The sequence below is a fragment of the Mustela nivalis genome, assembly GCF_964662115.1.
Source record: "Mustela nivalis genome assembly, chromosome: 2".
Taxonomy (NCBI): Eukaryota; Metazoa; Chordata; class Mammalia; order Carnivora; family Mustelidae; genus Mustela; species Mustela nivalis.
The window spans coordinates 153,937,778-153,955,361 of record NC_139021.1 but is presented as its reverse complement, the minus strand read 5'-3'; the positions used below and the strand labels follow the sequence as shown (position 1 = coordinate 153,955,361).

The following is a 17,584-nucleotide window of genomic DNA, read 5'->3' as shown; positions in this document are numbered from 1 at the left end:
GGTTGTTTATATAAGCAGTTGAGAAGCTCACTGAGACAGAATTCCTGTAGATGAACCAAGCTTTTTCAATGTACTTGAAGTGTTTGCTTACAAATGGTCTTTTTGGGTGCATGTTCAAAAGTAGAAGGAAACCCTGTGCTCCTTTGCCCTAAGTTTTTAGCATTTGCTTCTGAAATACAGTGAGATCTTGATTTAAAGCCAACTTGCATTACAGGAGATGCTATGAAATCACATGCCGGCATGAACCTCTGGCTGTGTACGTGTGTGCCTTACTGTGTGCTCTGTGCCCAGGCCCCACTCTAAGACCTTTATCTTATGACAACTTTACCTTCAACTTTACCTCACAGATTAGATAACTGCAGAAGAGGGGCAGTGGTTAGAAACTTGTAAGGTGACATAGCTCAGAAGTGGTGAAGCAGGGACCCACACTCAGGTCTGGCTGGCCACTAACCCCAGGCATCCTCCGGGGATCTTACTCATTAGGCCACACTGCCTAACACCCCGTCAGGGGCACAGAGATTGTTTATTTGACCAAACTGTAGTCAGGCTCCTCTGAACCTTCCCCCTGGGCCCATCTGTGCCCTTCCTTGTAAAAGTCTGTTTAACCAGAACCCCCCACCCTCTGGATCTCATCACTCTTGGTATCTAATGGGGTTTCTCATCCTCCCTGATCGCCTCTGATGTCTGGTCATCCTGATCTATCTTCAGCAAGAATCCTGTTAGGTTTGTTTAGCCAAAACTGCCTTTCCCCCCTAATGTTGCATCCTGGTAACTTTGCATCTGCTGGCCAATGCTGGCTATGAATTCCCACTTGCCCGTGCTGGACTCCCCATTGGGCCCTGTCTTTCTCCTCCACTACAAAATTCATTGTAGTAGTTCCTATATCTATTGAGATGTATAGTAGTTCCTATATCTTTCCCTTGAATAGAGCCTTACTGTGCTTTAACAAGTGTCACTGGATTTTTTGGTTTTTTTCTTGAGCAGAGGAAGTGAAGACATTCCTGGGGTTTAGCTCTGAAAAAGTAGAGAGCCTCTTCTCCATTTCCATTGAAGACTGTTAGCAGCTTTTGATGGATCAGGAAAACCTAAGTGCCCAGCTGTCATCTCTTAAGGATTTTTGAAGAAATCCCATGCTGAATCCTTTTGTAAAGCGAAAAAACAGCCCCAATCCACCAATTTGCAAACCCATATTAAGGCCTCCAGATTGGGTTTACTTGCAATAAACTCGGTTATTCCTATGCCATCCAACAGGGGGCATCCTTTAACTAATTTTTTTTTTTTTAACACAAGTGGTTGCTGAGTGGGTGTGTCCAACAGAATGAGAGAAGAAACAGCAAAAATAAAATTTAAAAAAAAAAAAAAGGAAGTTTTAAAACTCCGTGAAAAGCTCAGAAAATAATGAAAAGGGGTGGCGGCAAACCAATCAATTCGGCTCCGCGATTTTTGGTCAAAAGGCAGCAGCGTCGTGAAGGTCCCCTGACCCGGCCACATTTATTAGCGCCAACCCACTTCGGTTTCATATGTTGCACATATTTTTTTTTTAGTTGAGGTTTGGTCCTTTTCGCTTCCACATTTCCCAATTCCTAAGCGGGTGCCTGCGGCACTGCGGGGGCCCCGGGAGTTGGGGTGTCGGTTTACACGTCGTGTTCGGTACACAAGCCATCAGAGATCCACCCACTTGCCTTTCCCCCTGCGCTCGGGACTGGAGAACTGGAGAGATCTGCCCTCTCTCCCCCCTCCCTCCTCCTCCACCCGGTCCGCCTCCCCCGGCGGAGCGGCGCGCCCGGAGCCCCAGCGCAGACTCGGCTCAACTCCGTTCGCTGGAACTTGCTTTCCGCCCAGGAAGAGCCATGCTTCGGGTGATAGTGGAATCTGCCAGCAATATCCCTAAAACGAAATTTGGGAAACCAGATCCTATTGTGTCTGTGATTTTCAAGGGTAAGGGAACTTTTCTTCTTTTTCTCAGGTCCTGTTGTGGAATGGGAAGTCTCGTGGGTCACACTCTGACACTCTGCGTTTAGTCCACGAATAAAGCAGAGCCTCCCTGGCTTTTGCTCCTGTGTTACCTGCGCGCAGGTGAGGGGAGAGGACCGGTTTCCCTGGACGGCATTTCATTTTCCCCCAGGGTTTTGAGACTCATCCAATGGCCGGATGTTTTAACTCTACTGATGTGATTTCTGTAAGCCTGTGTAGGGAAAAATTTGTTGATCCCTAAGTTTTAAGTCTCAGATAGGCCTGTGTTGGTTCAATGTAAGTTTGGGCAGTCTTGTTGCATGTTTATTGTCTCTGCTTTTGAGACATGGGTCACAGAGGGAAAAGTGCAGATGCCTTGTTCCAGGTACCATTACTCCATAGAACAGCTCACTTGCTGCCTCTTCCTCATCAGACTTCTGGGAGCTGGGGTGAAGTTATTATTTCGGATTAGTTTGTTTTCATGTTGTTTTGTGCCCTCTTGTCATTGTTCTTCATCTCTCCAGACTTGGAGAGTGTGTGTTCATAGCTTTTAAATTGCTCACAGAGGAAAGAGCTCTGAACAAAGCAAGCCTGTGGTTTGGGCATCTACTTGGGTCTTGCTGGAATAACCTGGGGCAAGTGGCCTCATTTCTCTGGATGTCAGTTTTCTTTTCTGTAAAAACAATGAGGAGGGTTTAGATTAGATCATCTTTACAAGGCCTACTGTAATTCCAGAAGTTTATTCTTTTATGACACTGGATCGCCGTGGAGGGGGACAGGAGTGGCTAGTGTGATGGCTTGCTCGCAGGCCTTGGAGATCCCAGTTTGGGCCGGGGTGATGTGCCTCATCTGAGTTTAGGAGCTTTATAATTTTCTGTTTGTCCAAGGTCACTGGTAAGATTGCCAGCTCACTTCTTGGCAGGAGGGATGAGAACCCAAGGGAAAGACGGAGAAAGTAGGAGCCCTGCTGGGCACAGGGTTCCTGACCACGCCTCTGACCACACCTCAAACATTTCTCTCTTCCTCCAGGAACCAACTACTTCTCCCTTCCAGTTTCTGGTTTATCTATGCCTTTCTCCTTTCTTTTGTCTATTTTATCTATTTCTCTTCTCAAACCTATCTGTAAGAATGAGCAAGAAAATGAGAAAAATGAAACCCAAAGCTGTTCAATGGTGGTTTAGTTTAAAAAAAAAAAAAAAAAAAAAGAGAGAGAGAGAAAAAAAGATTAGAGGGTGAAAGTTCAATTCTTAAAAGACAACGTGATTTGAAAAACTGTTTGGTGAATATCACACAGTCATGTTACAACAATGTTCCCTTGCACGTATTAGTTGCTTTTGAGTCTTTTGTTTTTCCTTGAAGTGATTGCATAATAGGGACATAACACGAAAAGTCTGTATGTTCACCATTGACACGTAAAGACATGTAAAAATATATTGGGTTCACCCTGGTGATTTCATTATTTGGGGCAAATCCTACAGATTATAGCAGAATTAGAATTTAACACTGGACTGAAATCTGGCTTACATTTTTTCTTCAGTGTATATGCAGCATTGGTCAGAACTTTTAATTGACTAAAAATATGCCTGAAGCTATCCACATAAGCACTCAGTGGAACATGGAAAACGTCAGTTAAATTGGGCAAATGTAGTCTCTCCAGTTATATTTATTAGATCATTTAAACTTGAGTCTCTCTTCCAGTCTCCTTTGGTTGTGCAAACTGGGTGGTGAAGTCAGTCATTCATTCATCCAAGCAACCTGACAGCATTAACAATTCTGAGCTCAGAGTAGGAAGGCCCGGCCTCTGACTGATAGTTCCTAAATGACCCAGATTTACCACCCAGACCTCCAGTTTCTGAGCTGTGGAATGATGGGAACTGACCTCCCTGAGGTTCCTTCTGGTTGTCAAATCCCGCCATTGTATAGTTGCATGTATTGCTCTCACCAAGATGTGGAGTACTGGAGCTGATAACAGTAACAGAAATGGCCCATTTCTTCCTCTCAACCTCTTTCAGTAGTTTTAAACAGTGGCGAAGGCAAACGCTTTCCAGGTGTGCCTCCGATTTTGACACTGGGTATAAGTAACATTAAGGACTGACACAACTAAGGATGCTTCTTACAAAGATATGTCCATCCTAGGGAGTGGGGATGCATGTCACAGTGTGGCGTGTCAGGGGTGGGGTGGTGGTGGAGAGTAACAGGTAAAAGATCCTAAGGGAAGATCAAGGAAAGCCCCCGTGTTTACTGAAATGTAAAATGCTGACCTTGAATACATAAAATGGCAAGGTCAGGGCAAAAACCAATTCTCCTCCAACTCCAAGATGGTAGGAAGGTTGTCCCAGTGATGGGTGTTAAGGGTGATGACTGTATAGACCCCGAGGCCCCATGAGACTGTAGTTCCCCTGTAGTAGGGAATGAGCTGCACTGCCAGCCACATGGTTTAGCCTTGACCTCAATCATTTGTGTTCCAGCCTGTCCTGAGGTTGACAACCGAACTTCTTAGGACCTGGTAGGAGCCAGGAGGATTTGGGAGTTACTAGAGTCGCTGTTGAGAGAATGTCATGGATGTTTCTCATTGCAGGAGTAGACAATGAAAACCATGAAGCTTATTTGATTTTTCACATTGTTGGGGTGCACCAGCTTCTGGAAGCTAGCTACTCTGAATCTTAAGGCCAGAGCACCTGCAAGCGAGAGGAGGCCATCCTCTCTTGAGTTCTATGCAGACAGCCAGGCGTGAAGCTGAATTGGGCTGAGGTGCCTGTGACTTCTCTCAACTCCAAGACTTCATGATTCCCCCAACATAACAGGCTTAAAACTTGTTTTAAAATAATATTTAAGACATTATTAAGAGGAAAATAACACAAGGTAAAAACAAAACAAACCATCCGGAAGGGATTATATGACTCAAAAGTAAAAATCCTCCGCACATACCTCCTATTCTTTCTTTCTGTCCCCCCTTATTACCTGTGAATAATGAGTCAGAACAGTTTGATTTGAATTCTTCTTCACTTTCTGTTATCGACATGAAAGTTGTTGCAACAACTCCCTGTTAGCCGTGTTCCTGCTGTAATGGACGCTCTTACAGTGCAGTCTTTGTGAATGTGTGCATTTCTGAAGGACAGATTATCTTTTTTGTTTTCGTGGCACTGTTTTCTGTTTTGTTTTGTTTTAATTTTTTCTCTTAAAGATGGTTTTGCTGGTTGTTGCCATAGATTTCCATTTTTCCCTCTAGCTCATCTCTTGCTTTGGTGTCAAATCTCTTAGCATTAGATTGACTGAGAGGAAATTTTTTTTGCAGACCTTAATATTGCTATGCTTTTACAACATGACAACATTGTGTTCCTATGAAACATCTAGCTCCTAGGTGTGTAATTGTTGCAACAATACATTTTTCTCATTCTTTCCTTATGATATTGTCCATTTCATTAGCCAGAATTTTCTGTTCTGGTCTTGTGTAGATCATTGCCTTGTGAAGTAGCTATTATTCCGGTGGTCACCAAATAATTTTCACATTATTAACTGTTTTTTGGATACCTGTTATTTCATTTGGACATGTTTTTGGAGTGAAATCCTAGATATTTCTAGGACCTCCTTTTAAAAAGCTTAGCAACTTCGTAGTCTTAATGAAACCACTTGAGCTCTCTGAGAACCCTCTCTTTTTCCTCTTTTGAAAAATGGAGTTTTAATGGCTTATCCAAAGGGGATTAGATCTGTGGAGAAACCCCAAGGCTGGGATACATGCAATAGAGACTTTTCTGACTATTTTAAGCAAAAAGCAATTTGCTATTTGAAAATTTACAGTTAAATTTTTTAAAATAACCTTTTAAAGAAGCAGAAAAGCTATGAAATTCCATTTAAGCATGATGAAGCATGATGGGAGAAAGTCTCATTCACTGTCATCTGTGAAGGCACCTGGGGAGCAGCCCACACGGTGACTTGATTTACCCAGATAAACCATGGGACTAGCGCAGAAGATTCCCACAGGCTCAACTGACAATTCTGCCATGCTGGTGCTCCCACAGAATTACTGTCCTGCCTTTAAGAAACACTTAAGAAAGCAGAAGTGTTAATCTACTGAGTCATTTCCCTCACTTCCGGGAGTATGGAGCTTGGAAAATCACCACCTAAGGAAAGTAGCCCCACTTTATTGAATGAAGCATGGGAACTCTCAGAGGTAGACTTCCTAAAGGCAGGTTTTACAGGCTTTCAGTCATTTACAAAACCACAATGCCTTTTAAAAAACGGATTAAATGGCTTATTTTTCTTCCCCTCTCCCACAACATCTCTTACTTGAAGGCATGCCCTCAAGGCATGCCCAAAGTTGCTGGTATTTGCTGGTTTGGGTTTGCTGGTGAGTTTCTCTATCCCCATGGGATTTTGCCCTGCCAGAAAGAAAAGAGATTTTTATATCCTCTGCATACCCTAGCATATCACCGATGTTGAATATACATTTTAGATGTTGGCCACGAAAGCAAGAGCCGGCAGGAGATTTGAGACAGCTTAGTGCAATAAAGTCATTGATTGTTGGTCCTGAAAGGGACTATCAGAAGTCTGCCAATCTCCCTTCTTTCAGGAAGAATTAAACTTAATATTCCCTGAGGTGCTTTGTGGATGAAGCTTGGCAAAGGGTCACTTCACTTCACATATTCCTTTTTTTTTTTTAAGGCTTATTTATTTATGTAAGCTCTATACCCAATGTGGGGCTCAAACTCATGACCCTGAGATCAAGAGTCACATACTCTTCTAACTGAGCCAGCCAGGTGCCCTGCACATTCCTGAACACTGAGCATCATCATTTCCTAGCACGTGTTACCCAGGCGCAAATTGGTGTTATAGTACTTTTTGCATTCTTGATGCTGCAAGGAAAACGTGAAGTTGATGAGATTTTATGGTGAGAATTCATAGATGAACTGTTCATTGGCCTGTAATACATAATGCATATGCCATGACATGGCAGTGATTGTCTATCCTTGGTGTACTTTCTGTTGAACAACTGTCCTTTTGAGTAGGGGTGTGCTGTGAGTGGCTCTGAACATTCAGAAACAGCTGTGTGGACAGCTGGCACCTTCAGCTTTATCAGCTAACTTAGCATTAGGTGTTTGGTTGCAAAGACTATTGGGCATTAGTTGCAAAGACTATTGGGCATTAGGGTGCAAAGGCCCTGGGCTTTGGAGCCAGAGAGGCCTGAATAAAAATCCCATTTCCCATCCTTTACTTCCTGTGTGTTCATGGGCAAATGAATTAAGATTTTTGGCTTTGGTGGTTTTTTTTGTTTTTTGGTTTTTTTTGAATTAACAGATAATGTATTGTTTGTTTTAGGGTTGCAGGTCTGTGATGCCTCAGTCTTACACAATTCACAGCCCTCACCATAGCACATACCTCCCGAGTGTCCATCACCCAGCCAGCCTATCCCTCCCACCTGCCTCCTCTCCAGCAACCCTCAGTTTGTTTCCTGAGATTAGGAGTTTCTTATGGTTTCTCTTCCTCTCTGATTTCATCTTGTCCCATTTTTCCCTCCCTTCCCCTATGATCCTCTGTCTGGTTTCTCATATTCCTTGTATCAGTGAGATCATAAGATACCAGCTTCAGTGTTCTTAATAACATCTTTACCCGACAGGGTTGTTTGAGGATTAAATGAATATACATGTGAAATTGCACATGGGAACCCCTCAACTTCTCTTCCTATTCGATAACATTTGCTTTTATGAAGATCCTCAAGCACCAGACAGTATGTGAGGGGTAAGTCTAGAAAAATATACATAATATGTTTTGGTCTCCTAGGTCTAGGAAATCAACTTGTTAGAACGCAGGAACGAGCTACAGACCAGAACAAACGTATGGAATTACAATGTATGAGCAGACAGAAGAGGAATAACCATTGTGGGGAAGACTCCCTTGACTCGGTCTTAAAGGTTGAGGAAACAGGACAGAAGTAACGAGAAGGAAGACATGCCAGGCTTCAGAACAGCGCAGAAAGGCGTGGGAGCCATGGGCTTGTGTGGTGAGGTTGACAGAGGGTAATCCAGGGTGGTTAGGGATTGTGTTTTACTATAACGCAATGGGGAAATGCTAGGCTGCATTGCGAAGGACAGATGAGTACTAGAGAGGGTAGTTAAAGCACAGGTTGGGGCGAATGCTTTCCCAGGGCTGAGGCCATTCATCCCAAGGCCAGAATGAGAAGGAAGGAACTAACATAAAAGATACTGAGAAAGCAATCTGACTGAATTAAATGAGTACCGAAACCACACTGGTCAGGCTCATGGGGTCACCCTTCCTCACACTCTTCTGTGAAGTGGGACTCGCTCTGCCCCCCCGCCCCCCCCTCAGGTGTTTACCCTGCCCATGAGCACAGGGCTGGGTGGGGCGGCTCCGCAGGAGGCCAGCATGAGCACTGGAGCTAGAGAGAAAAGAAAGGCATAGAAATAGAAAGTGACAGGGAAGATGAATTTTACTATTTTCCTAGAGGCCAATGGGAAGCTAACAAAGCTGAGCTGTGGGTTCATTCACCTAAGGTCCTTCTCTCCCTACGGGGTTGGCCTGCCTGAAAGAGAAGATGTCATGGCCAACAGCTGCTTATGCGAGGAACACACACCCGCAAGCTTGCTCAAATAAAATGTAGTTTTGTCTTTTTGGTTTTTTTCCCCAAAGCTAAAGCGAAATCTCCCAGAATCGAAATGATGGTCTTTATAAGAGCCAGGATTGTGTCAAGCAGGGTGGCGTTCACGCTCGCTCCCCCAAGGACTGTGGGACCTCATGCCTCTCTTCCTCCCTGCGCATGACATCCATTTTCTCTCTGAACAGTGGCTGTGTTCAAGGAGCCTCTTACTCCTGCTTCTCTGCAATTGGCCCTGTGCACGGGGCTTTGAGTTACTATGGAGGTGACTTGGTCCAGATTCTCTGTCTCCTACAGCCTCGGTGTCTCTTCTTTGAGAGAAAGACACAGCTGGCTCGGTTTTGGTCAGGTGTTCGCCCCTGGTCTAATCAGCCATGCCAAGGGACACAGACACCCCAGACAGGTATCCCAGATGCCCCTACTACACAAGCTGAGCTTTTTGGCCTGGACCTTGAAGTACCTGGCCCACCTTCCTCCAGCTGGGGCATTGTCTGCTATGCCATCCTCTGCCCAACCCTACTCCGTCCCCTAAAAGAGCCTCCTTTTTGTAATCAGCACAATACATGTAAAGCGATGAGCTTTGGACTAGGCAGACTAAGTTTCACTCTTGGGTATGTCATTGGGAACTAAATATTTTTGATTAACTATATTTCTAAGCGATTATTTCTTCATCTGTAAAATGAGGAGAATGATACGTACCTCACAGGGACGCTGTAAGGATCAACAGTGATAAAATATTTACAACACTATCATAGTGTCTGGCACATAACACAGATCTTTCTTGACTTATGATGGGGTTACTTCGCAATAAACCCATCGTAAGTTAAAAATGCATTCAGTACACCTCACCTACAGAACATGATAGCGTAGCCGAGTCCACCTTGAACATCCTAGAACACTTACATTAGCTTACATCATCTGGACAAAAATCATCTACCACAAGGCCTGTTTTATAATCAGGTATCGAATACCTTGTGTAATTTATTGAATACTGTACTGAAAGTGAAAAACAGAGTGGCCGTCTGGGTGCAGAATGGTTGTGACTGTATCAGTCGTGTGCCCTCGTGATTGTGTGGGTGATTGGCAGCTGTTTTCCCTGCCCCTGCTGCAGCACCATGGGGGTATCACACAGCAGAGCGCTAGCCCAGGAAAACATCCGCATTCATACTTCAAAATACATTTCCATTGAATGCAGATTGCTTTTGCACCATCATAAAGTTGAAAAATTAAGTTGTACCATCCCAAGGCAGGGACCGTCTATAGTTGTGTGGCAAACACTCGTTTCCTCTGCTTTCTATGTCCCCATTCCTTCTCCCACTGCTGGGGCGGGGCATACGAACCCCTGGGGGCCATCTGAGGGGTGGCCCAGGCTTAGATGAAAAAATGGGATGCTTGGCAGCTGTGGTGTGCAAGCAGGTGTGCAAACAGAGCCAATGTCTGATTCTGCCAGAGCGCCTTGTAACTTCTTGACCAGGCACATGATTGGTTCTTTATTGCTGTCCTTTTAACTGTAGTTAACTGAATATAGCATAAACATTACCATTGTAACCATTTTTAACTATACAGTTTAGTAGCATTAAGTACATTCCTGCCCTTGTACTATCATCTTTAGTCCCCAGAACTTTTTCATCTTCCCAAACTGAAACTCTGTACTCATTAAATAATAATTCCTCACACCGCCCCCACTCCCCCACCCCCACCCCCACCCCCAGCCCCTGGCAACTACCATTCTATTTTCTGTCTCTGTGAACTTGACTATCTGGGTACCTCATTTGAACGAAATTATTCGCTATTTGTCCGTTCGTGGCTGGCTTATTTCACTGGGCCCAAGGTCGTCAGGGTTCCTCCATGTCGTAGGAGGTGTCAGAACATTTCCTCCTGGTAAGGCCACGTTTTGTTTATCTGTTCCTCCATCAGTGGGCACTTGGGTTGCCTCACCTTTAGGCTACTGTGAGTATGATAGCTCTGAACACGGGGGTACAAATACTGGTTTTGAGTTCCTCTTCTCAGTTCTTTGGGGGCATGAAGCCCAACGTGGAATCTCTGGGTCATGCGGTAATTCTGTGTTTAAGGTTTTGAGCCACCACGACACTGTTTTCTATACTGACAGCATGATTTTACTAACGTTCCCACCAGCAGTGTACAGGGTTCCAATTTCTCCCCATCCTCACCAAACACTTATTTTCTGGTTTTGTTTTAATTCCATAATGGACATCCTAATGGATGTGAACATAGTAGATTCTTAGCAGCTCTCTGTTGACTTGGATTTTCAACTCACGCTTACCTCAAGAACTCAGAGGGAGGCGCTCTACAGTGTAGTCGGCAGCAGCAATGGTCAGCAGCAAGGCAAGCCATTCTGTGATGAGGGGGGAGCCCGGCAGCAGCCTGAGAGAGGCTGATGGCCTGTTGGCAGTGGGGCCCCGGCCCTGTGATGTCTGTGTGGCCGAGGTCATGCCAAGAGCCATAGCAGCGCTGAAGGCAGATGGGCAGTAGTCTTGGTGCCCTGCAGTGCCAGGCCTTCTGGTTGGTCTGGGCTCCCCAAGGCAAGGCTGCATCTATACAAATAAGGAGATCATGGGAATAATTCCAGTGGCACGGGAGGCTCCTTTTATTAGGGATTGGGATGACTATTCGGAGGGGGTTTTAAGGTTAGAGTGCAGTTGAGGTAACTGTCTGTACTTTCTGGTTCATCTGCTTACAGATCCTCAAACGTTTCTCTTGTGTTTCAACAATTCGTTCCTTAGCTTCTAAAAATGAAATTGACAGGTAGAAACTTGTGGGGGTTTCCTGAGTTCCGGAAGTCAGTCCTGAGTTCAGGGGGTCCTTGGTGAATTCAGGGGTCAAGGAGTCTCACCGGTGACAATCACAGTCTCACAGGCCAGAGGGACCAGATGGGACCATATGAACCAGATCCCTCTGCCCGCAAACTACAGAACTGATCTGGAGTACTTAAGACTGCAAACAGGCTGTTTGGGATCCAGTAAGCTGCACCACAAAGGAAGCTAGAAGGCCGGGGAGCCCCAGCCAACCTCTGACCATCGTAGGAGGGCTTTGGTCTTATTAATGGCAAAGAACTTCTCTGAATGTCAGTCTTCCCAGCTGAAAAGTGGGTATAAGACCTACTTCTAAAAGTTGTAAAAGTCAAACAAGATGATGTATTTAAGGTACTTGAACTAAAAATGGGTGTTTACTGGGGGCACCTGGCTGACATAGTTGGAAGAATGTGCAACTCTTGATCTTGGGATTCTGAGTTTGAGCTCCACATTGGTGTAGAGATTATGAAAAAAATCAATAAACTTAAAAAAATAGGTGTTTACTCAGCACATCTCTTGAAGTCTGGCTCTCTTTGCGTGTGGCAAAGTAAAACATCAGTGGTCTAGGGGCACCTGGGTGGCTCAGTGGCTTAAAGCCTCTGCCTTCAGCTCAGGTCATGATCGCAGGGTTCTGGGATCGAGCCCAATATCAGCCTCTCTGCTCAGCGGGGTGCCTGCTTCCTCTTCTCTCTCTGCCTGCTTGTGATCTCTGTCTGTCAAATAAATAAATAAAATCTTTTAAGAAAAAAATCAGTGGTCTAGGTTAGGGACTAAGGAAGCAAGAAGTTTCCAAATCAAGTGAGGACAGCTGATGCCAGGCTTTTATGCTCTCCTTTCCCAAGGTTAAGCTATGAATCCAGAAACCCAGTCTACGTAGGGTGCATATTTTGTCAATACAACTAGTCCGTGTGGTGATAATAATACAGAGTTTTACTCATTTTTACTTACTTCAATTGGGCAGTCACTTATTTGTGTGATCAGAGCTCTCAAAACGTTCTAGGATGGTGGAGATGTTTGAGATCTGCCTTGCATGCGATGGTAGCCACAAGCCACATGTGGCTGCGGAACACTGAAATGTGGCCAATATGACTCAAGGAACTGAGTTTTTAATATCTTCTAGTTTTCGTTGATTTAGATGTACATTGCCATATGTGGTTATTACACAGCACAGAGAGCAGGAGGACAGCCACAGCCATGAGGAGTCCAGGACTTCCTCTCACTCACTGTTGCTCCGTGTCTCTGTGCCTCAGTTGTCCCATCTACAAAATGGGCACAATAACGGTCCCCACCCCAGAGGGTAGCTATGACGACCAGCATGAGTAAATAGAAAGGACATACATAAGAAATGCTGTAAGCATTCGTTGCTGCTTAGGTCTTCCGGAGACTCTGACCTGGGGGGCAGGGGTGCAGATGGCCCTGAGTACCAACCACTTGCTGTACCACCACGCCATTTATTAAACCCTGGTGCTATGCCCACACCTGTGCCTATTGCCTTGTTTAATTCTCATGGGCATTTTTAGGGAGTAGGTCTTAAACAATCATCTTCATTTTACACATGGAGAAACTGAGGCCGGGACCAGTCCGATTCAGCTCGGGCCTGTCTGATTCCAGAATCTCCATGTGCATTCCCTGAGGTCAGCACGGGTAGGGAGGTAACACCCAACCTCTGCCCAAAACAACCAAGTCAGATTATGCTCTCTTTCTGCTCTGAGTGGATCGAGTTGCTCAGCGTGGTGGGGGGCGGCGGGGGAGGAGGGGGGATCACGGGGACCCAGGCTGAGAGAGGAAGAACATGTACCAGGAACACAAGAACTTAAAGAAAAGGGAAAAAAAAAAAAAAAAAAAAAAAGAAAAACAAAATGCAGCCTTCCAGGGGTGAGTTTCCACAGGGTAATGAAAGCCTTTATGACTTGCTGTGACTCAGAAGCTCAGAGCTGACATTGCTCAGTGGTGAATCATTCCTCTGGTAATCGAGTCAGAGCCATTTTATTAGCGGAGACTGAAACTCTAACATATTGCATGAAAAACATTAAAGCTCTAATATTTGAGTGGCGGAGGGGGGGGGTCTCCATTACCTCACCCCTGCATTCCCTCCAGTTTATTACCCTCATCATTGTTTCCATCCCCATAGCACAACTTACAAATTAAAAAAAAAAAAAATCCTTTTCCTTATCTCCTTCATGATTAAAAAATTTTAAAAATTCTTTTTGCTTACCTCTCTTCCTGGGTGTAAATCACTGCCTGGATGGTCCCTGTCCCCCTTCCTTCTCTCATTTGCTGTCGTGTCTCCCTACTGCTTCTCTCAAGCATAAATTCATTCAACAAATTTTGAAGATTTTATTTATTGATTTGACACAGAGAGATCACAAGTAGGCAGAGAGGCAGGCAGAGAGAGAGCGAGAGAGAGAGAGAGAGAGAGAGGGAGGGAAGCAGACTCCCTGCTGAGCAGAGAGCCCGATGCGGGGCTCCATCCCAGGACCCTGAAGTCATGACCTGAGCTGAAGGCAGAGGCTTAACCCACTGAGCCACCCAGGCGCCCCTCATTCAACAAATTTTGATCAGGAGTGGACTCTGCCAGGCTGTGCGCTTAGCCCTGCAGTGATATCAGGTCAGGAACCAGCGAGACTTGTCCCTGCCGGCATGCAGATCGCCATCCAGCTGTCAACCCAGCGAGGGTTCCATGAATTCAGTTTACTGAGTTTAAACTCCTGGAAAGTTTGAACTTTTTTAAAAAAATTTCATTATTCGCAGATTATATTGATGATGAGAGGTAGTAAGTGCACCAAGTGCTTCATATAAATATTTATTCACTTAATTCTCACGAAAAATGAAGTCCCTCTTATTACAGTTGAAGTCCCTCTTTTTGTGGGATTGGGGAGGGTGGGGTGCCTTGGTCAGGGTCCTGTAGCAGGTGTCAGGCAGAGCTGGGACACACCTGCCCACTGCTGGGACTGGAACGCCCCCGTGTCGGGGGCTGGGCCTCAGCCACAGGTATTTTTCATTTCACCTAGGGTAATGCACACACACAGGCTCAGGGCTCAGACCCCTGTGGCTGACATCCAGGCTCTATCTCCTTCCCATTGTATTTCCTTGGGCAAATTCAGCCCTGGGGACATCTAGCCAGAGCAATGCCAGGGCCTGGGCCATTGGTATTTGTGGACCTGACACTTTTGGCCTCAGAGGTTTCATCCAGGGCTCCAGATGTCTTCTGGTTTGTCCCAGTGGGACGGATACGGATACATTAGGATGCCTTCCCCTGTGTGACATGGCTTGAGGAAGGGACCTCCCTCCAGGGCACTTACAGTACGAAAAGCCTTTTCCTGGGCTTGATCATTTGTCCTTCACAATAAGTCTGGTGGGGGCCCAGGGCACGGATTGTTTAGACTCATTTATCAGATGAGAGGATAGAGCTTCAGAGAGGTCAGGAGTAGCCAGAGCTGGGCAGCCAGGATGAGGCGAGGAGAGGCTAGAACCCCAGTCCCGAGAGGAAGATCCGTGCCCTTTCCCACTGCTATGCACGTGTCTGGCTTTCTCTGTGCTGACATCTCTCCTCATTAAGTCTACTTGCCATCCCAATCCTGGACACTCCTGGTTCCCCGCTCTGCTTTACCTGTGGCCGCTGAGCAGCCGAGCTTGCTAAAGAACCCCAAGGTCAAAGCCATCCCTAGTATAGGCAGGAGGATTGGGAACAGGGGGTAAACCGCTGGTGATGGCAAAAATCCCACTGGAAGAGATTATTTACTGTGGGACACCAGGATCTGAGGCTCAGCGTAGTTCAGCTAGAAGTTTTTTACTTAGAAGGGATGGAATTGAATTATCAAGATTTTGACTCAGTGCTTTGTGCTGATGTTCAAAATTCTTTTCTGGGACTATTTCTTTTTCTGTTGATACTATCTCTTGGCATCAGGGAGGGCAGAGGAATGAATCCTCTTCATGTTGTCTGTTGGAGGTAGTTTATGATTCTGATTCTGATCCAACACAAAGGGGTGTCCCCCGTGTCCTCCACACTCTTAGAATTCTCGTCTGATTCTCAATACAGCCGGGCAGGGTGGGTTCTTCATCCTCTTCTATAGGGTTCTCAGGCCTTGAGAGGCCCTTCTGGAACTCTAGGAACTTTCCATTCCATCAGCTGGGTTGGAGGGGAATTTGTCAAATACCAGCCTTCATTCATTCTCTAGCAAATGGTCCCAGAAACATACCAGGCAGAGGAAGGAGAGGTTAAAAGCCTAGGAGCCAGAAAGCCGGCATTCACATTCTGGCTTTGTTTCCTATTAGGAGGTGACCTTGAACAAGCTACTTAGTTTTACTGCGCCTCAAAATCAGAATAATAATGGTGACCATAACACGAGATAGTGAATAGTAACATAGACCAAGCCCTCCGAAGAGTGCCTGCTATACTGTGAGCCCTATGAATGGTAGCTCTTATTCCTGAATGTTAGGTACCAATATTTATTAATGAAGAAATGTACGTACAGAGTTGGATTAACGGGCTCAGAGTCACACAGTTGGGAAATGGGGGAAATGTAGCAGGTCCCTGGCATCCTCAGCCCTCCGCGGAGGTTAAGAGCACAGGTTTGGAAATGAGATGGGTGTGAGGATGCAGCTCCGCTCTGCCACTGACTGGCTGTGTGATCCTGGGCAAGTCACCTCACATCACTGGAACCCAGTTTTCTCAGGGCGAAATGGCAGCACTGATGCCTCCATTGGAAGAATTACACGTGAATGTGTTTAAAGTGCCTGGCACTTGGGGTGCCTGCGTGGCGCCATGGGTTGAGCATCAACTCTTGGTTTTCGCTCAGGTCATGATCTCATGGGTCATGGGCTCTGCTCTTGGCGGGGGAGTCTGCTTGACATTCTCTCTTGCTCCCTCCCTCAACAGATGGATAAATCTTTAAAAAAAAAAAAAAAAAGGAACAAAATAAGCGGCCTGGCAGGGAGCATATGCTCACATGCAAAATAAATGTAGAAGCCCGAGTCACGTGATCGAGTTCTCCACCCAGGCAGGCAGCTGGTCCAGGCACGGGTCCTACCTGGTATCCCTCCCCCGGCACCCCTGACCACTGGCGGAGCTGGGACACCCCCACTCCCACCCCCACCCAGAGCCAGCTGTTGGGAAGGAGATCCTGCGGGCATTGGTTCAGATTGACTGGGCTTCCCCGCAGTTCCTTGGGAAGATTTCGGTTTTGATTAGAGAACCTGTTTGCCTGTAAGAGCATCTCCAGATGCTGGGTGGGGGAGGGGGTCGGCCCGGGGTATGGAGAGCAAAGCAGTCACCCTTGTGTGCCTTTTTCTCTGGGCGTTTCTGTTTATCAGAGCTATCGGTGACTCTCTCAGAAAACGTACAGAACAGCCTTGCTTTGTACCACAGCTGCCGTTTGGCCGAAAACGCCTTCCCCAGAACCCGTTTGACAACATATTGTGGAGCCTAGGTAGGGCAGCCAGGGTCGGAAAGCAAGAAGTCCGAGACCCACCTTTAGCCCGGGTGGGACTGGATGGACCACCTGCCTGTGCGCTCCCCCAGGTGCCTCGGAGTCCTGAGGGTGGAGGAGTCTCCTGCAGTCGCTGCCCTGGCCTTTGCAATCCTCTGGTTCTGGTGGAAATTCTACAAGATGCTGGTGGCTGCCAGGGAGGGGCAGACACCGCCCAGATGCCGGCTGCCCGAGGAGCCCTGGAGGCCTGGCACGGAGCCAGGGCAGGGAGAGCTGCTCCAGCAGGGCTGAGCCAAGCCTAACTGGGCTCCTGCTCCAGTGACTGGGCCCTGTCCTGGGGCGGGGGAAGAGGGGGGTGCTTCAATGCCGGGGAGAGCACCCCCGCCCCCGGGGAGTGCACAAGGGGTGCTGTGCAGGTGCCATACTGAAAAAAAACAAAAAAACAAAAAACAAAACAAAAAACAAAGAATGATAGCCCCTGTTAGCCCAGTGTTTCCTGTGTGCTGGGTCCCATGCTGAGCACTTCGTTTTCATTTTCTCACTTAATCATTAAAGCAACCCCAGTAATGATAATTCCATGAGCTTATGAAGTCCAGTCCACTCAAATCTTGGAGAAGTGACTCTGAGGGGAGTAACTGTATTAGTAGAATCCAGTCCCAGCCTTCAAGGAGTCACTGTCTGGTCTTAATCCTCCGACTGTCTGCCAGAATCTGACTCCCAGCTCCAGCACTTCCTAGCTGTGTGACCTCGGATAAATTGCTTCACTTCTCTGTGTCTTG

At 46.3% G+C, this 17,584-nt stretch overlaps 1 protein-coding gene and 1 long non-coding RNA gene across 5 annotated transcripts in view; one reads left to right on the top strand and one right to left on the bottom strand.

Moving 5' to 3' along the window:
- The first annotated feature begins 1,574 nt into the window (after positions 1–1,574).
- Positions 1,575–17,584, top strand: part of MYOF (myoferlin) — a 158,649-nt gene continuing 142,639 nt past the window's right edge. For all 4 annotated transcript variants that reach the window (XM_082721978.1, XM_082721976.1, XM_082721977.1 and 1 more), the window contains exon 1: positions 1,575–1,938. In XM_082721978.1, the coding sequence (XP_082578104.1) occupies positions 1,851–1,938 (88 nt within the window). In that variant the 5' untranslated portion in view covers positions 1,575–1,850. The remainder of the gene's footprint in view (positions 1,939–17,584) is intronic.
- On the bottom strand, positions 7,752–17,427 carry LOC309856511. Its single transcript, XR_014307242.1, has 3 exons — positions 16,848–17,427; positions 10,848–11,118; positions 7,752–8,347 (listed from the first exon to the last, which is right to left on the bottom strand). It is a non-coding gene; the product is annotated as an uncharacterized lncRNA (long non-coding RNA).